This window comes from Xenia sp. Carnegie-2017, unplaced genomic scaffold (genome assembly GCF_021976095.1).
Source record: "Xenia sp. Carnegie-2017 unplaced genomic scaffold, XeniaSp_v1 HiC_scaffold_14, whole genome shotgun sequence".
In the NCBI taxonomy this organism is placed as follows: domain Eukaryota; kingdom Metazoa; phylum Cnidaria; class Anthozoa; order Malacalcyonacea; family Xeniidae; genus Xenia; species Xenia sp. Carnegie-2017.
Genome location: NW_025813447.1, coordinates 7,989,428 through 8,009,908, shown reverse-complemented (window position 1 = coordinate 8,009,908; position 20,481 = coordinate 7,989,428). Strand labels below are relative to the sequence as shown.

Sequence of the window (20,481 nt, the reverse complement as noted above, 5' to 3'; positions counted from 1 at the left end):
AAACGATTCGTTATCCTTATCGAATCTTCTTAAGGGAAACGGTCATTTAGCAAATGCGCATGGCTTGGAAACTGTTTCACATGATCCGGATGTAAATTAAAGGGTCACCAGGAAAGTTTCGTTTGTGCCTTACATATGGGTGCTTAATTGATGGTCAAAATGTTGCGTTATGCCTTCCTGAAGCGAGATGATGCTTAAAATTTATAGTTGCAGCTGGTACAGCTATGTGTAACGAGAAGTCTAGTTGTATGATTGTATTTGAATGCGACAAATCATGTTGTTATGAGAAAAAATATCAACAATTGCGCAAAGTGTTTACAATGGTTTACAATTATGGTCAAATCGGTTTTAGATAAATGGAAATTTTATTCGCTTTTTTAAATGCCATCAACTCTAGTCCACATTTCCGTTTATCTTTTTTATAGTTATAAAGTACTTACGTGCAGTTATAGAAAATCGACATTAGAATACCTTTTATTTTCAATTGCCGCCATAGCATGTTTACACAATTAGCTATCACGACATGTTGTTAAAACAATAATTTGATAAGAACGAAAATATGTTTTCTTTTTGGTCAGAACATTTGATGCATGTAAAAATCCTTTAACCTTAGCATTTTGCCTGTATAACCAATTTCATAATGAGAAGCTTCCACTTATACTGACAGAAGTGCGCACTTGTCTGGCAAAGTGCTGTCTCATTCTAATGACGTTCAGTTCAAGTGTCAATTGAACTGAAGTTTTGACGATCATCAAATGCTAAATCTTTTCCCAACGAAACCTAACTGTAACTAACTTTAATTAAGGTTTCTCCTGAGGGAATTTCCTATCTTCTACATTAAGTTCGAACGCAACAGGCTGTTGTTGATACAAAAGAGTAATTGGTAGGAAACGCAAAGAAAATGCATAGCTATAGAAGATGGGCACAAAGGATAGTTGGCAACCAAAACTATTTAAATGGGTTCAAGTACCGCAGGTTTGATCCAATTCGACGAAGCATGGAGTCGATGATGGCGAGATTTTCTGCTTTAACGATTTGCATTGTGACTCCCGCTGTCTATTTTAAAACACAAGAAAGTGCTCGCTGCATGAGTTGAAAGCTATATGTATGTGTACAATGTTTAGTCTTAAGTCTATAGAAATTTTTTGGTCGCCAACTGCTTTGCGAGGAAATCTAAATAACAAACTACAAGCTGTTAAGTATAACAGCTCAAAGCCCATTCACAAGCATTGTGTGGTAGCCGTCTTCGCCTATAGAACAAGCTTCAATACTCCGCGAGGTAAGCTTCGATGACTAAATTACTATGATATACTCGTACGCAATTCTACTTTTGCTCATTGAGTAGTTGAGAAGATCACTGCGCCAGGATTCGGTCATAACAAACGACTAGAAGTGGTGATTTGGCCTGCAATTCTTATATATGTTATTGTTGGAAATAGTTCTTAATAAATTTCTTTGACAACAAAGAAACTTGTGCCGCCACATAATTTTCAGTAGGCTATGAAACTTTCAAATGGAACTTCGCCAAAAAACATTTTGACAGTTATTTGCACATACAAAACATGTATGTTACTAAACGTTCGGCCAATACTCAATGCACTTATACACCATAGCCTAACTGGCTCACCGGAATTATGCGTGCATGAGTTTCCGTACAAGTGCCATATAGTGCCAAGTGACTTTGCTTGCTTGGAGAGAACTACGACACAAATCGACAACACAAAAGCCACATGTGGTTGTACAGCATGGCTCTGCAATTTCGGACAAATATGGCGATATCAAACCGTATATGTCAAGCGCACTACATCCGTATTCCTCGAAACTGGCAGTTTGTCATTCGTACCAGTTTGCGATATGTTTAGTAAAACGAAACGTGTCGATTGGGCGAGAAAAGCTGCGCTCGGTTTTTTTTATTTGAAAACAGCTTTCTCTGCATGAGATTGTTGTCTTCACTAGTTAATAGATCGTTTTATTGGGGCTATTCATTTCCAAGGATGAAATATTCTTGCATGAAGTTAAGGGTGAGGGGTCAATCGGTTTTAGATAAAAGTTGGATTGTTCATGGACACCGCTCTGGTTGTTTACCAATGATCTACGTTTAAAGGTACGATGCCGAGGTGGAATGTCAATCCACCTTCGTGGATGTAAGCAATGGCAGTTTTAAGATAGGAATTTAAACAGTATACATCGACTAACGATTTACAGAACATACTTGCTCAGACATGTTAATCGCCCATTTAATTGTATGTTGTAGGGAAACATTTAAATGTATCAAGAATATAAGTCTTACGGAACACACTGTGACCTTTTGGTTCATTCATGTCGTATTAACGTATCAAGATAGGATGTACAGAACACCTTCTGCCATTTCGCACATGCATAGAAATTTATTATGTAGATAAATATTTAAATATATGAAGATAAGATTTAGTAGAACAATGAGAGCGTACAATGAGCTGTTGTCTCTGCTATAAGCTGAATCTTATAGCCACAATTTCATTATGTGGGACTTATTGTATCAATCAAAATAAGATTTACAAAACACATTTTATGCCTTTTCCCCAATACTCTCGAAATAAAAGTTGTCAAATCTCTTGCGCGACATGCCACTGGCAAAGCCTGCTTCAATTTTGCAGTAATTTTTGAAGTTTAATATACCTCTACGCAATGCCATTACCACTGTTCTGTGTTCTTTCACATTTTACCATTGTACATGGGCATTGGTGGAAGTTGATTTGATGTTTTGGAAATATGGTGAAACGTCTCCTTGATTGGTGGCGTAAAGAATGTTGATGACAGTTCTGTTTATGACTTATAACGCGTTACCTGTTGCGGAGTATACTTTGGCGGCATTTGTAAAGGGCCGAGTTAAGATCAGCCAAACTCTTCCAGACATCCTGGCAGAAGTCGCCTTTGCGACGGAAAAGTATAACACACTGTGTTAAACCGCAACCGCAAGCTTCTTGTTCAAATATACCGTTGTGTGATTGCGAGTACGATTGAAGACTACTCAGATAAGACATGAATATAGAACAATCAGTTAGAAGGACATGTTCTGGGCAGAAAGTTTTTCTACAACGAGGCATCTAACATCAGGCTGTATAGTTTTCCTTTTCATTTCAAATGAGAAATTTTGCTCAGAGAATTTTCTTTCCATTTTACATTACACGAGAGAGCATCTATCGGGTGCGGTTGTAGTATTCATGCACAGTAACTTAAGATATAACGATGAATTTGTTCTCATGCAAGAGACCACAAGACGTGCTTGCCAACAACTCGCGTTTCCCAATGCTTTAAAGCATATTTCCGAGGCTATAATTTGGCAACAATATGTTGAACTTAATGCATTGGTGCTTTTACCAACTTTCTTGCCAACATCTTCGCTCTCAGTCAAGCAGTTCCGGAACGATTTCTTTGCTTGCAACTCTGAAAATGCCGAAGGAATAAGTATGTGGGTTCACTCGTTTTACCCCGTAGGACTTAGGAGATGTGTCAGTGTCATTGATGGTACACCGAGCTCAACATAGTAGAATTACTTCTGCGCAGTAATCAAAAAAAGATACCCAATTTCCCAAATGCATCCGAATTGGTGTTCGTAGGATGTATCCGGAGTGGGCGTATAATCAGCAAGTTGTCTCGACTAGCCAAGTTTAACTTGACAATTGGGTATAATTAAAGGATGGTCATTCAATCTTATGGTTTTTTCAACATCGTGGACTTAATCATTTACAAAAAATTTTTTTAAAACGAAGCATTGACTATCAGGCTTTTCAAACAGAAGTCCACGTGAAAATTATCGCTCGGAATTATTGCTTCTTTTTATTTCATTGCACGGTATTTCGTCTATGTGCGTCAATTTTACATGCAGTTTGCGCGGAGTACATTCGATTCTCCTTTCTCCGGTCATAATGAATATTCTGAATGAAAATAATGAATGTTAATTTGTGAATGACTTTCAGCCCTTGTAACGATTGAGGGAGACGAAAACTTAATCGACTTTGACGCTTGCTCATTTGGAGTGAAGCCTTTACAGCACAGCGTTTGCAAATATGAAAAAATAATATGTATCGATATCGTACACAGACCCTCTTGCAACCTCTCTATGCTCTCCTTTGGCGAATAGAGATAAGAGCCTGGGAACAAGGAAGACATAAACCTTGAATGACTGAGAGAAAAAAAAAATGAAAAACAAACGAGATTTGTATAACTGATTTATTGTCCATTGATTGATTTATATAGACAATCTTCCTTTAAAATGCAGATGAATTTTTTTAATTTGGTATTACGAATAGTTTTCCCTTATATAAACACACCCCATGATACAATTAAGTCAACTACGTGTGTATTTAAGTAATTTCTAGCAAAACCCTAAGGGCACACTTGTCTTTGGGTAACACATATGTAAACCCAAATATGCGCATTTATTTGCGGTATTCGGAGAACGATTACGTTAAAACTTTTGTTTACCTATAATTTTTATCGATAACGTGTCGATGAGCGCTTTGCAAAGAATAATAAAGTAAAACAAAGTTTCACTTAAACTCCTCACAAAGGAGATAAACAGTATGTTTCTCATTCATCATCAATATCGATAATGTAGATCATGCACCGTATAAACTTTCTCATACTGGATTAAAAGTTTTGACTACAAATAGTGCTCGATTATGACTATCAGTCTAGGCGCTGAACTGAAATCGATCATTAGTTGTGGCAGAACTTCATTTCTCTCATATTTGATGCAACAAGTCAGTGAATTTGTTACGAAGTCGACACTCGTACAACGTCTTTCAATGTTCTGTCTCAACCAAATACCATTTTTCAATTTTTGGCAAGATGTTTTATTGAATAACTCGATTTCCTAATTAGCTTTGTTTGTGGACGTTCCTGCCTTCTTGTCTTTGCAATCTGTTACAGTTTTAAAACATATGTTTGTTGATGTAGTGCATGTAAATGAAAAATCATTCACTGAGGATAAGATTTGACGTTTATTGATTTCGTTGCATTGCGTCTTTGCGTCCCCTGCTTTGATTTATTATTGAAAGCTGGCCGCGTTGACAAGGCATAATCGCGTTCGGTGTGCTCTTGCAAAACCTGATGATGTGGATTTGACATTGAATCCTAAGCATTGGTACGAATTTTAAACGCATGACTCTGTGCTCTTCAGGAATAAGCCCATAGTTTTCGAATGGCAGTGTATTAGACCGTATAAAATAAGCATTTCGATATTGAAAACGACGTTAAATGCACTTTCAAAGGCTGCCTATTTTTATCAGAACCACTTGAGTCGCGTTAAAAATTGTTTTTTTGGCACGACTTCGCGAGGAATTACATCTGTAATGACAGGACACATAACGTATAGCTTTTGCACGTTCTCTTGTCATGCGTAATCGCTATTCTGATTAGATGTATGTCACTTTATACGTTTCTAAAAAGTCATAGCCGACCATCACGTAATTTTTGGACTTTCAGTTGGTCTTGTATGTATATTACAGACCGAATAGTGTTTGCATCTATAGATCAATATAGATCACTGAATTACAATTTTTTAATCACAGCTTTTGTCCTCTTCTTCCATTGCAGATTGACGGTGTTCTATCGGCAAGAAAATTATCGGTGCTAGACAATAACACACAAAGACATCTCATCGACGACAAATATCTTTAAGGAGGATTTTCTAACGTCAGCATCTTCGGATTTTGGTCAGTTTCCAGGAGGTGAGTGACACCTACATGCATGTCAAAATGGATTAAGTAGACCGCATGATACATCGCGGGTTCACATTACTGTTTTCAATTATTTGCCATGGAAACTCGTCAACGAAGGCGGTCAAATGTCGTTCATCGTATTTCCTCAGTTGAAGATGATTGTTTGCCACGGGAAAGCTCATAAATAAATAAAAATTAAAATTGTTCGCATACGAAAAATAAAAATCCTCGACGCGCCTGATTTGAATCGTCTATTGGAATCAATGTATCAATTCAGCTGCGATTTTAGCTCAGATATTAAAATAAACCCAATGCAGATATGTTTGTCAAAAAATTTAGAGTGGCCTAAGGTTATAGGCTTCTTCCTCTTATTTGCTTAGCCCATGCAAAGCATGAAATGATTAAGTAACAAACATTGAAAATGGTTGAGATTCTACTTCGAAGACAAAGATCTTTGCATGTTCTTTTGGATTGAAATTCCACTGTCGAATGAAGGCAACGGTCCCCGATGCTGTTATAGTATATTGTATTTGTCTACAGGGAAGTCTCAATTTTAACTAAGAGTCACGGAAACTACCTATTCCAGAAGCAAATGCTTGAAGAAATACGAACGTATAAATATGTAACTCGATTCCCCGGTCGCAAATATTAATTTCAGCTTTCTTTTTATTTTCTTTTGAAAATCCTAATTGACTGTCTGAAAAACCGTTCGGAATTCGAAAGATTTGCAGCCCCGTTATCATAAAGACGTATTTATTTCATTGATTAAGCAGACGAGACGCAAGGTAGCTCAATGTAATTGGTCTATTTAGTACATGAATTCGTTTATCACTTATAAGTGAAAGTCTTTATAAGTGTTTCCAGAAAGTCGAACTTTTCGGTTGGCGACTGTACTTAGTTATCACATTATCACATGTGTTGTGGTATTCAAACATTTGTCTTAGACAAACAAAAGAGGGGTGAGCATTTGGGTGTTAAGCCAACAAACTGCTGACGTCTCTCGATTCTTCATTCGTGTGAGATATATTAGGTGGACCCAACCATCAAAAAAAAACATGTTGTTTTAATAGCTTGCATGCAGGAAATCTCGTCGTCGAGAACGCCAATTTAATCCTTCGTAAACAAAAAGTTTTACACTAATGTTATAACGCTACTTTAATAGCTACGATTTTTGCTGTCTTAACGTGTGATATTTTGGGCATTAACATCGGACGTTGTTTCATCTAATATCATTACGAAAGGCAATTAATTGGCTGGCGAATGTTCAAACCAAAGGCAGATATTTCGAAGGAAAAGAAATGGATTTTAAAACCACCTTGCCTGCTTCTTTTTCTGCCTTTGTGGCAAAGAAAACTCTCTTTAAACACATTCAAACCCGGTTTCCATTTCTAAAATAAGCAGAAGCTAAGCGCAATCTAGCGATGAAAATTTCTTCTCGCTATAACTTAGTTCACTGGAGGCGACCAGTTGCTAAATGCAATGAAAGTAAAGTTAGAAAATATTCTTTCGAGCATTGAACTTCAATCAATCATGATCACCAATATTAGTTTTGTTTGTTTTGAAAATTCTTGAGCGTTATAAGTACATGTTTCGTGCGAATGTAATTCCGTTGACACGATACCAAACTTCTACATAAGAAATAGTTAAACTCCTCTGAACAAACCGTGATGATAACGGTAATAACTTTTTAGAGAACAAAGAGAATGTTAATGTGCCTAATCAATCAACCAAATGTCTTTGCTAAAGATAGCAGCACTCTTTTTTCTCGTGTGATAGAAACACACCTATTTCATTTAATCAAAAAAGAGGGGGGCTGCCAAAAAATTATCAAGCAAGTCAATAAATGGCAACGTCTTGCAACGTATCTGATGTCAGTTCGGAAAATTTTTTATCATAGTATGGATGCAAACATTGCAATCACACTTATACAAGTAAATTAGCGTTAAATTTTCCATACTATTTTCAAAGTTATTTGATATATATCTTCAATGAGGTGTTTTCGCAATATCGGACCGTTGTGAGTGCAACAGTCGTGCATTCATTTCGTTCACTGATCCTTCTTTTATTGCTTAACCTAACCTTGTAAGTTTCAAACAGGAATCACCTACGTTAACTCTGCGATGTAAGCAAATTTTCGAGATCTATACATTTTTTGTGTAACTGGTGTAAAATATGGCCGTCGTATTACTTACTCTGGGTTAATCAAAGTTAATTGACACAATAAATATCGTGATTAAAGCTCTGAATGTGCGCCGCCCACTAAAGAGAAATTGTTTCTGACAATATCGTGTTCTTCGGTTTACACCGACAATGTCAGCACGAGCATTGATCTCTTAATCACCCTGCTTTTGTTCACATAGCCAGTTGGTGGCACGAAAACGCACCATTTATACGGCAAGTCGTCTTTATTTCCATATCGTGCTCGTTGCACATTCAGTGGCACACTGTTAAACTGTGACTAAACAATCGTTGGTCGTTGTCATCGCGTATTTTGAGACGAGCTTCCTCGTTCTTCATTAGCCGACTCCTCGTTCTTAAGTGGTATGTACAGTTGTTTGTAAAATTGATCTTAACTAATGTTTCTGTGAGGAAACAATTTTTGATATTATATGTATTTGATCGGTCCTGTTTCGAACAGTTTGCAATGGTTCTTCGTAATGCTTTAGTTGATGAATACGCTCATTCTTTTACTCCATTTACTTGAACGCGTGTGACTTTTTCATATCGGCTCATGCAATAGCCATCAAACGTTGTTCTTCCAAAACCGGATTTGCTTGTTGAATCTTTGCGTGCGGTTGTTCGTTTGGCTCAAAATGATAAGCATTTAAAGCTATAAAACACTTGAATGGAATTCAATAATGATTGTTTTCTACAGCTGCATGATCGTTTGAGATAAAAGTATTCGTTGTAGGCGTTCTGAGAGATCGTCGCTGATAGTCCTTTAATATTGCCGATTATTTCAAGTGATAAATGTAGTTTTGACTTGGAGAGTGATCAAGCTCTAGTGACATCAAGCGCAAAAGATTTTTAAAGCTGGCAACACGAATTTTATCGGACTTTCGATGTGAAATTTGTGCTATCTTTCTTGTATCATTTTTTTTTGCAAAGCTGGTTCGTTATTACCAAAAAACTCTACTTATTATTCAAAGTTGGCGGCGCAATGATCAGCCGTTTTTCAAATTAAACCCGTTTAAGTTAGTCTGTGCAATTGTCATTTTCACCATCTCCATTTTATCAATTCTAATTTATCTGTTTTTTTCTTTGGTTTTTTGATCAAACTGTATATTTTCACATGAAGATAAGCTCGTTGTCCTGATTATAAGGAGCCGATTTCTTTCACATACAACTTGACTGATAGGTAAAGCCCTTTCAAAAAATGGCTTAAACAATGGCATGGTTACAGCAGCCTCCTTCTGCAGACACAATAAAGGTCACTTTAGGTCATTGTTTAGGTCTTGGAAAGTGGACAAACAGTTAAACACGGGACATGACAAAATTGCTTTTAGAGGTTTAGGCATTGACCACTTCGATCACGCGTCGTCGCTTTCATGCTTGAAATTCCGTGGAGTTTATGAGAAAACAGGTTCAAGTTGCAAATAGATATTTTCAACTGAATCAAGCATTGCTTCCGTGAAGAGGATTTCAAATAATTTTGTTGTACATAATGCTGTTTATAAGCTTTTTATGTTCTGTTGGTTCAAAAATAACTGTTGATTTGATTGGTTCTGATTGGTATGACAACCAATCAAAAGCAAGTTTTCACGATCAATTGTGAAACATATGCCGACGGGCTGTTCAATTTAAAACCTACACTTAAAATCCACAGTTTATTGAAAACTCGCTGATAACGTAGCGCTGTTTGAACCTGGGTTCGTCAACTGGCTTTGAACAGTTTATCACAATTATTGGACAGTGGTTTGACCATTTTTTGTTCTCCATTTTGTTCTTATTTTGTCATCATAATCGAAGGGGAAAGTAGATAGCAAATGCTTTGATGAAAAGAAATTGAAAGATATTATTGAACAACTTAAAAATAATGAAAATGACAACAACATCGGCAAGTGTGCAGGTTGTTTGAAAATATTGTATTGCTTGTGCCACAACTTAAATGAATTTACTTGGATTTGTCTGCGTGGTTACCGAAAGAACCATAGCATCTGTTTTGAGAACAGCTTGGCTGGGTAAATGTAAAGGAGGGCAGTTGCCATAATAAGAGATTTAAGAGCCAAGGAAAGGTCTTGAATATAGATTTCGCGAGCATTGTTTCATTCAAACTCTGGTGGCCTTGTCGAGCTTGTTATTCACATTGTTTGATTAGCTTTTTATTGAGGGGATTAACAACTCATTTTCTAACATTTTACGCGAAGGATGTGCACTATTAGATGCTTTATCTGTGATATGTGCTTAATGTAGTCAAATTTTAGGCACTTAATATAATTTATGACTATAAGGGGCAATTTTTACCAAACAAAAACAAATCATAAGATATGTTGGAAAGTTTCTGTTTCAACTCGTGCATAGTTGAAGATTCTTGAACTCCGAAGTCTTCATCGGGTGTGACGGGATGTTGGAATGTGTTTAAGTTTGTGTATTTTTTATACTCCCGTTTTCCGTTGGAGTGATCTCATTTTGAATATCGATTCTCTATTTTTCAAGTCATGCGTTCTTATCACATGTAATCTTGTTGTTGTTCAGGTGTATAAATTTCGAGTTCTCCATCATGAGTTATTGGGAAACTCTCTGTTTAAACTTTACACATGCATAGGTCTGTGACGGGCTATATTTTTACGTGGAAATTTCTTGATATGAATATGTAGTTGTATGCACGTGTGCTATTAAAGTTCAATTTTAAGATGTTTTTGTCACTATCTACAAACGAATGACTTTCGTCATTTCACGATAACTGTGCTGGTAGAATGTTTGCTACAAGAAATTATTGCTTCGCTTTTGAATTTGTGCTCTTTGCATTTCAAGAAATTATTGTGGAAATTTAAGCTTTCTCTGTGTCATATCAAGTAATCGTACCATGTACAACACATTAATTGCTTAGCATGACAATGCTATGCGCGATGCTTTAAAAAAAGTCAACAAACTGCGTAATAATAACAAAATTGCGTGCGTTCGTACACGATACGATCTCGCATTTTATTGGTAATGCAGGGGAACTGCATAATGTGGCTGCACGCGATAATTCGCTGGCGATCTTATCAACCCCGCGCGCAATGTATGCAAATGACGTGCGTCTTTTCATGGCAAGACGCATGCCAGCGATCATATTAAGAAGACGGTCGTCTCGCACTTCATCATATTCCCACGATATTTATTGGAAACATCGGTTTGCACTATCGTATTGGCGAGGGAACAGACGTGCAATGAATAGTAATTGTTAATTGGGTAAGTGGATAAGCTATGGTCGAAGTTGCTTTTAATTTGCGCGGAGTCTAGGTCATCTTTGATAACGTACTAAATAATAAAGGCTGACCGGGACTATCGTTTGTAATTGTGGGAACCAAAAACATATGCATTGTGTATCAATTGAAATGCGAAATGGCCGTAAAAGATTTATTCCAAGGTGAAGAACTTTAAAAAAGAATGATGCTTACCGGTGCCCCATTTCTATGTTCTATTTTCCCAATTCCACATTATGTGAGAATTCCAACGATTTATATATTTGTTGTTTTTTAATTTCCTTGTTTGCACAAGTCAATCATTATCTCGGGGTTATGGCAGATTTTTGTTTGTTTTTACGGGTTCAACCTTCTCTCGCTTCAATGTAGCTACATCAAAATAGAAGTAACCAGTTTGACGCGCTTTAAGATCTGCCAGGTTTTAATATTTCATATCAGCACACGCTATTTAATTGACCTTATTGTAACCTCTATGTCAATAATGATGTTGCTTCAAAACATTTGTAATTGTTTTGCTTTGTCTCGACGGTTAAGATAAGAATTTGCTATGCATTTAATTATACTTTTGCGTTCTTTTGCACATAGCTAACACATTTCATGGTAAAATCAAATACATCGAAGCACTTGTTAAAAAGTCAGAGACCGGTGTATGTGTGCTGGCCGATGATCGACGATGCTCCGTGTTTTTAAAGAATATATTATGAAAGTTTTTTTTTGAGGTGTGTTTTGAATATTCCCGTCATAGTTTCAAAATGTAATACATGGTAATTTTTTCGAGGAAATTTATTTGCAAATTTCATCTCAAGTTTTAACAAAAAATTTAAATGTAGTACACATATTATTGTAACTAAATACAGTTTTAACTAAAACTGTGTTTTATTATGAACTCTTTCCACAAGCGAAAAAATGCTTTTTTGGTAAGTGGCCTCAGACTTTGGTAGTCCCTAGCTTCAGTCTTCAAAATGCTGTACAAGTATCTATGATGCCAATTTTTCTAATGCACATCGATAAATTTTAGATCTAATAAAAGAAAACTGAAGATTGACAAAAATGTTCAAATGTATATGAAATTAAACAATATGTCTAAAAGCTCATGTCTATTTACTAAAAGTAAATCTAAGTCTCAGTGACGGAAACATGGAGTAAAGCAAAGTAAATTTCAATTGCTCTTCAATTGATAATGATAGCTACATACGGTTACTTTGACTTTGAAATTAGCTGATACACTGCTGGTTAACCTGAGTATAATTCGATTAAAGACCCAACCCTTCAAACGCCCTTCAATTTTTGAGATGCTTTTTGGCAGTCACCTTAAACATAAATTAAGATAGTAGTTCTCACAAAGCTCTTTTCGGTTCAGTTATCGAGCACATCCAGAAAGTTCAATTTTTTCTACCTTGTCAGCTCGATTTTTGTTCTGAACGAAATGGAACAATTATGTCATATCAACTGCAAGTCCGCAAGTCGTATCTTGAGTATCACCTTAGCTTTTTTATCGTGTTTTTCCTTCTGCAATCAACAAGAGATTTTCGACAACATTTACTAAAGTCCAAGCAGGCATAGTTTGATTGTTCCTGACAGTAAACAGACATTCGTGACACGATAAATAAGCAAATTGGCTTTTAATTAAATTGAGCCTGTCCAAAGTGAATTAATTTGTTCTTCATATCGTCAGCTCATTCAAAGTAATATTATAAAAATGTTTTCGATGCGTCATTGCTGTTTTTTTTTCTTCATAGAGTATTATGTTTCTGATTTTTCTCGACACAAGAGGAAGAAGATATTTAGATTATTGCATATTTTGAAGTATTATATGTTTCAAATCAACAAACAAGATGTTAACAGCTATGTTTCGAGGCTAATATACGACCTCGAGTTAACGAAATCGTATCATTCGTATGCGTGGAATTTGCGTGGGATCATCTTGGAAAGAGGTCATGAAATGAAAACCCTTAGAATTAGGTTATCCGACCAATCATGTAGGCACGGGGAAAAAAACAAAGAAATATGTCTACTAAATTTGCGTTCGTAATATTTTACGCTGTGTAGAAAACCGTCGATTATCATTTTCACTTGCAAAAATTTATCGTTGCTAATGAGGTGAAAAATGTGACCCGTTTTTCGTCAACTTTTCTACACGTCAAGACATGTTCATTTACAATTAATTTTAATATTTATAGCATCGATCATTTAACGCACATCCCAATTAGAGTACGTATATATTATCAACATATTTAAGTCACGAGCACTCGTCGTTCATCGTAGATGCATTCTTTTTGTGCAAATTACTGATAGATGTGTACCCATGCGGTCGAAAAACCTGGAGGCCGCTCCATTTTCTGTTCTGGAAGATTTTGAACACTTCTGAAGTGGAACACCGTTATGAACACCAGGACAACACAATACCACAGGGATTTCTCGGCGGTTGAAATCAGCTATTAGTTGTAGACGTATGCTCCGGGCATTTCTCGTAAAATAGAAGGCAAAGCTATATGGACAACATTCCTAATCGCCGTCACATTTCCCTTCTGCTAAAGTAATTCATGTATAAAAGTTTAGATAAGTTGGATAACAGTGTTCTGTTGTCTTCTGTCTCTTTTCTGTTTGTGTTTCAATGGAGCTATCTTTTGAAGTGATGTAGTATTTTGAGTGTTTGTTCGAAAGGTACGGAAGCCCTTATATTCCCGCTGTGTCATCCAATGGCTTTCCAACTGAGCTATCATAACTGTTGTGTAGAAGAGTCCGTAGATAACTTTATATATGGTACATGTTATTCTTTTCAATGCAATACAAAGCATGTGCGGAATTGACATTAAGAGAATTGTAGTTGCATCTTAACTCTCTACTTCTATCCTGTTTCTTTCGTTTTGCTTTTGCAGATAATGCTTTATCTAATACTCTTGCCTTGGTTAGCAAATACTTTTGAAAGCTCTGTGTTTCATTTTGTGCAGCGTCCACATGACGCTTTAAACCGCGAATGTTTGCTTGTATTCGTTTACGAGGCCCGGGAGCGTTATAGGAAAACATAATTTTTGGGTGAACATCGTTTCCTTTGAACGATTTCAATAGTTCCAAAACTTTATTCAGTCGTGACTGTAAAAAAATTTCCAAAATATTGTGTGCTCTTTTCTTAAAAGACTTTATCCAGAAATGAAATTTGCCCAGTCAAATTCTTGTCGTAATCGGCTGTGGCAAACTCTCCCGTTAACATTTTGTGCCGGCATCGTGTGAACGTCGTCTTAGTGTGCATTTCATGAAAGTTCCACCAACCGTGTTATTTTTGAAAACACAAATAAAAATTATTATGGTTATTTTTATAGAGAAGTTCTTCGTGTTATATACATATATGTAAAAAAGTTAAACAAACTAACCTGACGCCAAAGGCGAAAAAACTCCAAAATATGTGAATATGGTAGTTCCGGATCTAGGGTCCAAAATACAGTTGCACGCAATATCAAAATCTTGTACAGATTTACATTCCAATTTTTTTTCCATAACACGATTTCTTATTATGAAGGAAATTGAAATGTGGCAATGAATTCTACTTCTACATTCGCCTCCGTAAATATATGTAGAGCTAATATTTCAAAGTCCAACAAAGCGATCTTCAGATGAAAGATTTCCATTCAGGATGAACCCTAGCGTACGGTTGAAAACGTTGCGGGCATGCCAGGGCAAAATAAATATTTTCATAAGCAATAAACAGTTAAGTAGGATGTGCGAGATTATTTCGTCTGCGCTTATGGAAATAACTCGAATGAACTAGAATAGATTAATAAATGTTTTAACATTATTCAGAAGAATTAGCTCATTTAATGCGATTACATGAAGTGTTACGAGTGCTTATTCTCACATAATTCACACCATTGCGCCACAATTTCACGCTATTTGCGTTTCATAGTATTAGGGTTTCTCGGCTTCGAAATTTTTTAAAGGAACAGTAAATGAAGTTTGAAGTGGGCGTTTGTATCGGTCCATGAAAGTATGAAGAGAGAACGGAGCATTTTCTTACATGTAAAATGTCGTAACGCGTGTCATTGCAGATTGTGATGAATCAATCATTTACGAAGAACTGTTTTTACCCTACCTAGACTGTAAACTGAGTGGTTATTGTATACAGTGAAAACTTTCCTTGTATAAAGGCGTAAAAAACGAGCACGATCTTTGAACTATCTAGTAGGTACTCTTCTTTTCAGTGTACATTTTGGTGTACACTGAGAAATCTAGAAGTAAAAATCGACAGAGAACACGAGGGCTTAGAATGAACACGTGCGTCAGTGCACTATTTGATTTACATAGTGAAATTTTTAGGAGTAAAAATCGATAGAGAACGAGGGCAGTTTTTATTCAGAACAAGTGCAGAGCTAATTCAGAAGAAATTAGAACTAATTACAACTAATAAAAACTAATTCAGAAGTAATTCTTATTCTTAATCTAAAACAATAAACTGAGATTACGTAGCTTACGTCATGAAGGAGGAGAGTTTCACTACCCAAATATAAACGTGATAAGATAATGTTGATCAGATTAAAGAATGCGATAAAAAGCAAAGAAAGCTATCTTAACACCGCAGGAAACATATTTATTTATGATAATATTACAATCTATCGGTCATTTTCACTGGTAAATAAAAACATTGTCTCCTTTGCTTCTTTCTATATAGCAGTTCGTTAACTTATCCGAGAATGTACGTTTCACGATTACGGGTTTTTATCTGGCCTTTGCAGATGACGTAAATTAGGTTTGCATCTTGCACTTGTTGAGCTGGGAAATTTTATCGTGTTCCTCGAGAGCATTAGGGCTTGAATATTTGTGCGATTAACCCGTGATGGGATTGGTCAAGGTTGAATTCATGCGTAATTGTTGTGTTGTCGAACGTGTGTGTTCTGACCCGGGTTTAATTTTTAAAGTTCTGATTTGGTGCCCTCTAAGAATTGTTGAGAACACCGTTTTGATTGGACGCTTGTTGTGTAATAGCCTTAGGGGTCGCCCTCATGTGTATATCTTGCAAAACTTTACTTTATCGTTCATTTAGGGATCGCAAATTAACATAACCTGACGTCCGGACGCTCTGCATTCCACTTGACAGCAGGCTCTATATCCGTACGGACCACGCTGAAGGCAAGCTGAAAAAGAAATGGATCGATCATCTAAACGTGAAGGGCTCGTCTTGCTTCTACTTATTATATTCTTCACGAATCGTGGTTTCGGAGTTGCAGGAGAAACTTCTAATGACAGTAAGTTTTGTGATGCCATTACTAAGCAACACGGTGAATTGCGTCTTCCTACCGTACATCTTGTGTCCAATATATTTTTACCATGCATGCATCACTGTGCCAGCATTGTGTGGTCAGGGTGGTGCGATTTGTGTGTTACGATCTCTTCCATAGCACATATTTGTCTTTCACGTATAGTTGTGTTTACAGTTGCGTATTGAGGAACATTTCTCGACATTCCTTTAAAAGATACAAGATGTTTTGAAAATATCCTCGAATCGAATCCTTCAAGACAGCCGTACGCTTTTGCGTTCAACTTGCAATTTATGTCAGCTATGTGTAGCATGGATTTATTTATAGACTATGTGCCATGAACTTATATTATCCCTGACTGTTTCTATGATCCGATTTCTGTTGCCCGTCTGCTCGAATGCGACATGTTGCCTGAACGAGTCGAGCCGCTCACATGCGTTTTCGCGTATTCTAGGAGGAGAAGGCAAACGGCGTCGATCTCAAATAGTTGTCCCAAGAAGAATTTCAGCTGATACAAATGGAGGCGGCTTCCACCATTTCCTAAGTTTCGCTCAACAAAGCGGCGACGAAGAGATGCGATACAACTTGACAGCTTTTGGAAAGGTGTACAAGTTCGTTTTAAGGCCGAAAAGGAATTTCATTTCACCCTCTTTCAATGTGGAACATTACACTACAGCCAACCTTACAAAACCGATTCCTACTGGTGTTGACCTTTCACATTGCTTTTACCGCGGAACGATTTGTAATGACACCACGTCCTCTGCTGCGTTTGATCTCTGCGGTGGGATGGTAAGTAATGTCTGCTTGTTGTCGTCTGTGCTGCCTAGAAAAGTTCTGTTTACGTGATGTCCAAACGTTATGTTTAGCTTAAGTGTTTTTATTTCGCGGCTTATGTTGTTTGTGTTTAACTTTGAGTTTCTTATCAATCGCTCCTCGCATTATTGCTCCTATCTCTCGTTTCCGGTACATGTGAAAATTGCATATTTTGCGTTAATAACTCGACGAAATATGGCGAATGTGAAATTTCGCATAACTTGTGTTTCATGTGTAGAACTTTATGTGGGACTATTGAAAGTGTTTGTTCTTTTGATTTAACGATGCAAATATTCTGCAAATGTTAAATACCATGAAATAATGGTTGCTCTCGATGCCAAAATTCATTGAATAGGCAGACTGCAAGTAGTTTAGATGCTATTTCCCAGTGGGTGTTGATTTCCGCTCTGTGTACATTGCTTACATTACATAAACAGTGGTCTCGTGAGCTTCGCGTATAATACTGATTTTCGCTGTCCTTCGAGAAATTTTTTGCTAATGGGTTCTGGTCGCGTTTCCTCTTCTGTGTTATGGCGCTGCAACATCTATTTTACCAAGTGGTAAAAGTCGTCATCACTAAAGATTTTACAAGTAACTGCGTCACTATGTAGTTTGGATTAACCTCAGGTCAAAGGGGTGATAGACGTCAGTTAATTAGTACTTCATTTAAACCATCCTTGCATTTTCTTCTTCATCTCTTCGATTGCCTTTTTCGGGAATTGCTGATCATTTCCTTAGCATGAAAATGCCTTGGGCATGCGTTCATTGTGCGTTGTGTCGGAGAGCAGCTAACTAGTACTTAATTTAAAACATCTTTTTATTTTCTTATTCATCTCTTCAATTGCCTTTTTTGGAAAAGCAAATGTGTTTGCATTGCTTCGAAATGCCGCGAGCATGAAATCATTGTTCAGAATGATGTTGATCTTGTTTTGTTAGCCCGTCACTAAAGACATGATGGTTTAAGAAGTAAATTGTTGCCAAAGCAACGCTGTTTTTGTATATCAGTTTTCATGGGTCGGATTGAGGTGGTGGCTAGTATGAAGACGACATGATACACGAAGAAAAACTTCTGTCTGCAATAATGTTGAATATTGGGATGACGAAATAGGTTTTAGTTGCATGACCTTTCAAGTTGAGAAATTTCAAGCTTCTTTACACATACGTCGTGATATGGCACATGCAAAAGTGTTCGTTGAATTTATATGAACACAGAAAAATATCCGTATACGAAACTTGCCATTGTCTTTTCAACTATACTTTAAAGTTTTGTTTCCATGTTCAGATTTTATATTTCTTCCAATGCCGAAACGTGATTTCGCTTAGTTTTTGCATTTCACATGTGCTTCGTGACGATAGTCGTATATATACATCTTTTATATATATGTCATATATGTCTTTTAATAAAACGACAATTCTTTAAAACCCTTTTTGCCATTAACAGCCAGCTTTTCACAGTAAGCTTCTTATGTACCAAGATGTCAGCATGTATTATTTGTTCAATCGTTTGGCTGCCATTCCAAAATTAGTAGCGTAAACTTTCAACCAACAGGGGGTAATAAGTCATTTCGGATGTTTCACGTCGTCAAAATTGTGCACTGTCGGCTATCTTTTCCTCAACTCGAGCGCATTGGGAATCAATGTTTCGCCATTGGTCTGTTCGGTCAATTTAGCTACATGCATGCATTTCAAAATTGTCGTTGCAGTCGATTTAACCATGGTGTGACTGTAAATGTAAAGCGACTTCCGATCGGCAAAGATTGATAGGCTGAAAAGGTTTGGAAGATATGACGTCGAAGCCATTATTTAAAACACAAATATGTGTTGCATGTTTGTAGATGTAGATCGTCCAGGTGCATTTTTAAGAAGGACTGTTGGTGTTAGTATTGATGAATGGTTTGACAACCTTAGTGGTAGTCATGTTCAGAGTGGTAAATGTAAGGTGTTACGCTATTAGTTCTACTTAAAATAATACTCTTTGGTTCAACCATTTACTTAGCCTAAATGTACGTATTGAACAACTGGGAAATGGTTGGGAAATACGCTATAGTATAAAGCATAAGTAATGTTGGTCATGAATGAACACCAGTGAAGAAAAAAGAACAAAAGACAACAAGAACAATTATTTTCGGGACCAAAAACCACATTATATATGTATGAATATAAATATGAATCTGCAGACCTAAACGTGTACGTTCATGAGAGCTCAATTTTCTCACTTTATATAGAGAGGTGCTTTTAAAACACGTGATGGAGTGTTTCTCATTGAGCCGCTGGTCAAAAATAAACTTGGAGATGATAACGCAGGCTCCGCTGACAAACCTCATTTGATTACCAACTATTTGGCAACGTCATCTCCAATCCGTGAAAGGGTTCACCTGGAAAACGGTGAGTTTGTAAAATTGAACATAAATCATGAAGTAGTCTTTACTAGGGACACGTGCACCGCATCAGATTTTTAGAAATACGACAAAAAAAACTGTGGGCTCTTGCCTCACACAGAAGCTACAAAAGTCTGCAGCTCATTTTTGGATATGCACCTTAAAAGCATAACGATTGGTTGAATTTTATTCTTTTGAAATTCTTAACCAACGCTGTTATTCTGAAGGTATTTTGAATTTAGAAATGAGCAGGATGCTCCCCTGAAACCATTTTCTTTTCTTTTTTTTTTGTTTTTGATGACTTTGGAAATTTTCAATTTGACGACAAATATCCGAAAATGTAGATGTATTTTTTTTGATAGCGGAATTTGACCTACGTCAATGAGTGGAGTGCTTTTTCTTGTTAACTATTACAGCGTGTAATGCATTAAAACCCACTCTTCGAACTCTCTTTCACTTGCTTACATGGCGTCTTATTTATCTTACCATTGCAACGAAGGAAGCATGACATGCAATGCGTGCAGTCTCGCTCCCTCCGAGCCCGCGGTCATTGCTTGAATATCAGCAAGTGTTCACAGCGAGAACACAGTTAATCCTATGAACACAACATGTGTGTGTATGTGTAATTGCAGAGCCTACTGAGTCGAGCTTTTGAAATGCATTCGTTTAGCTTCTATTTCAATAATAACATCTACAACCTCCAGTTTTTGATAAAGCTGAAGTTGTTTGCACTATATGCAAACGTGGTTACATAGAGGAGTGTTGATAAAGTAAATTTTACGCATGCAATTAAGACTGCCCAGGCTTTGTCTATATATAGTAATGCTCAATAGATTTAATTATCATTCACGCGAAATTTTGTTTAAGTTAAATAGGCAACATGACTAACCGATGTTAAAATGTAATCATGTTACTGAAGAAAGAGGAG

At 36.7% G+C, this 20,481-nt stretch overlaps 1 protein-coding gene across 5 annotated transcripts in view; it reads left to right on the top strand.

Moving 5' to 3' along the window:
* The window catches only part of LOC124434196 (A disintegrin and metalloproteinase with thrombospondin motifs 9-like), a 51,496-nt gene that overhangs the window by 10,382 nt on the left and 20,633 nt on the right, over nucleotides 1–20,481 (top strand). Inside the window, exons 1-5 of one of the 5 annotated variants that reach the window (XM_046984075.1) lie at nucleotides 1,160–1,279; nucleotides 5,581–5,714; nucleotides 16,149–16,350; nucleotides 16,817–17,151; nucleotides 19,401–19,560. In XM_046984075.1, coding sequence (XP_046840031.1) covers nucleotides 16,251–16,350; nucleotides 16,817–17,151; nucleotides 19,401–19,560 — 595 coding nt within the window. In that variant the 5' untranslated portion in view covers nucleotides 1,160–1,279; nucleotides 5,581–5,714; nucleotides 16,149–16,250. Of the gene's footprint in view, nucleotides 1–1,159; nucleotides 1,280–2,033; nucleotides 2,105–5,580; nucleotides 5,715–7,994; nucleotides 8,247–10,951; nucleotides 11,100–16,148; nucleotides 16,351–16,816; nucleotides 17,152–19,400; nucleotides 19,561–20,481 lie in introns of those variants that run through there. The other 4 variants (XM_046984077.1, XM_046984076.1, XM_046984079.1 and 1 more) reach the window with 4 other exon arrangements.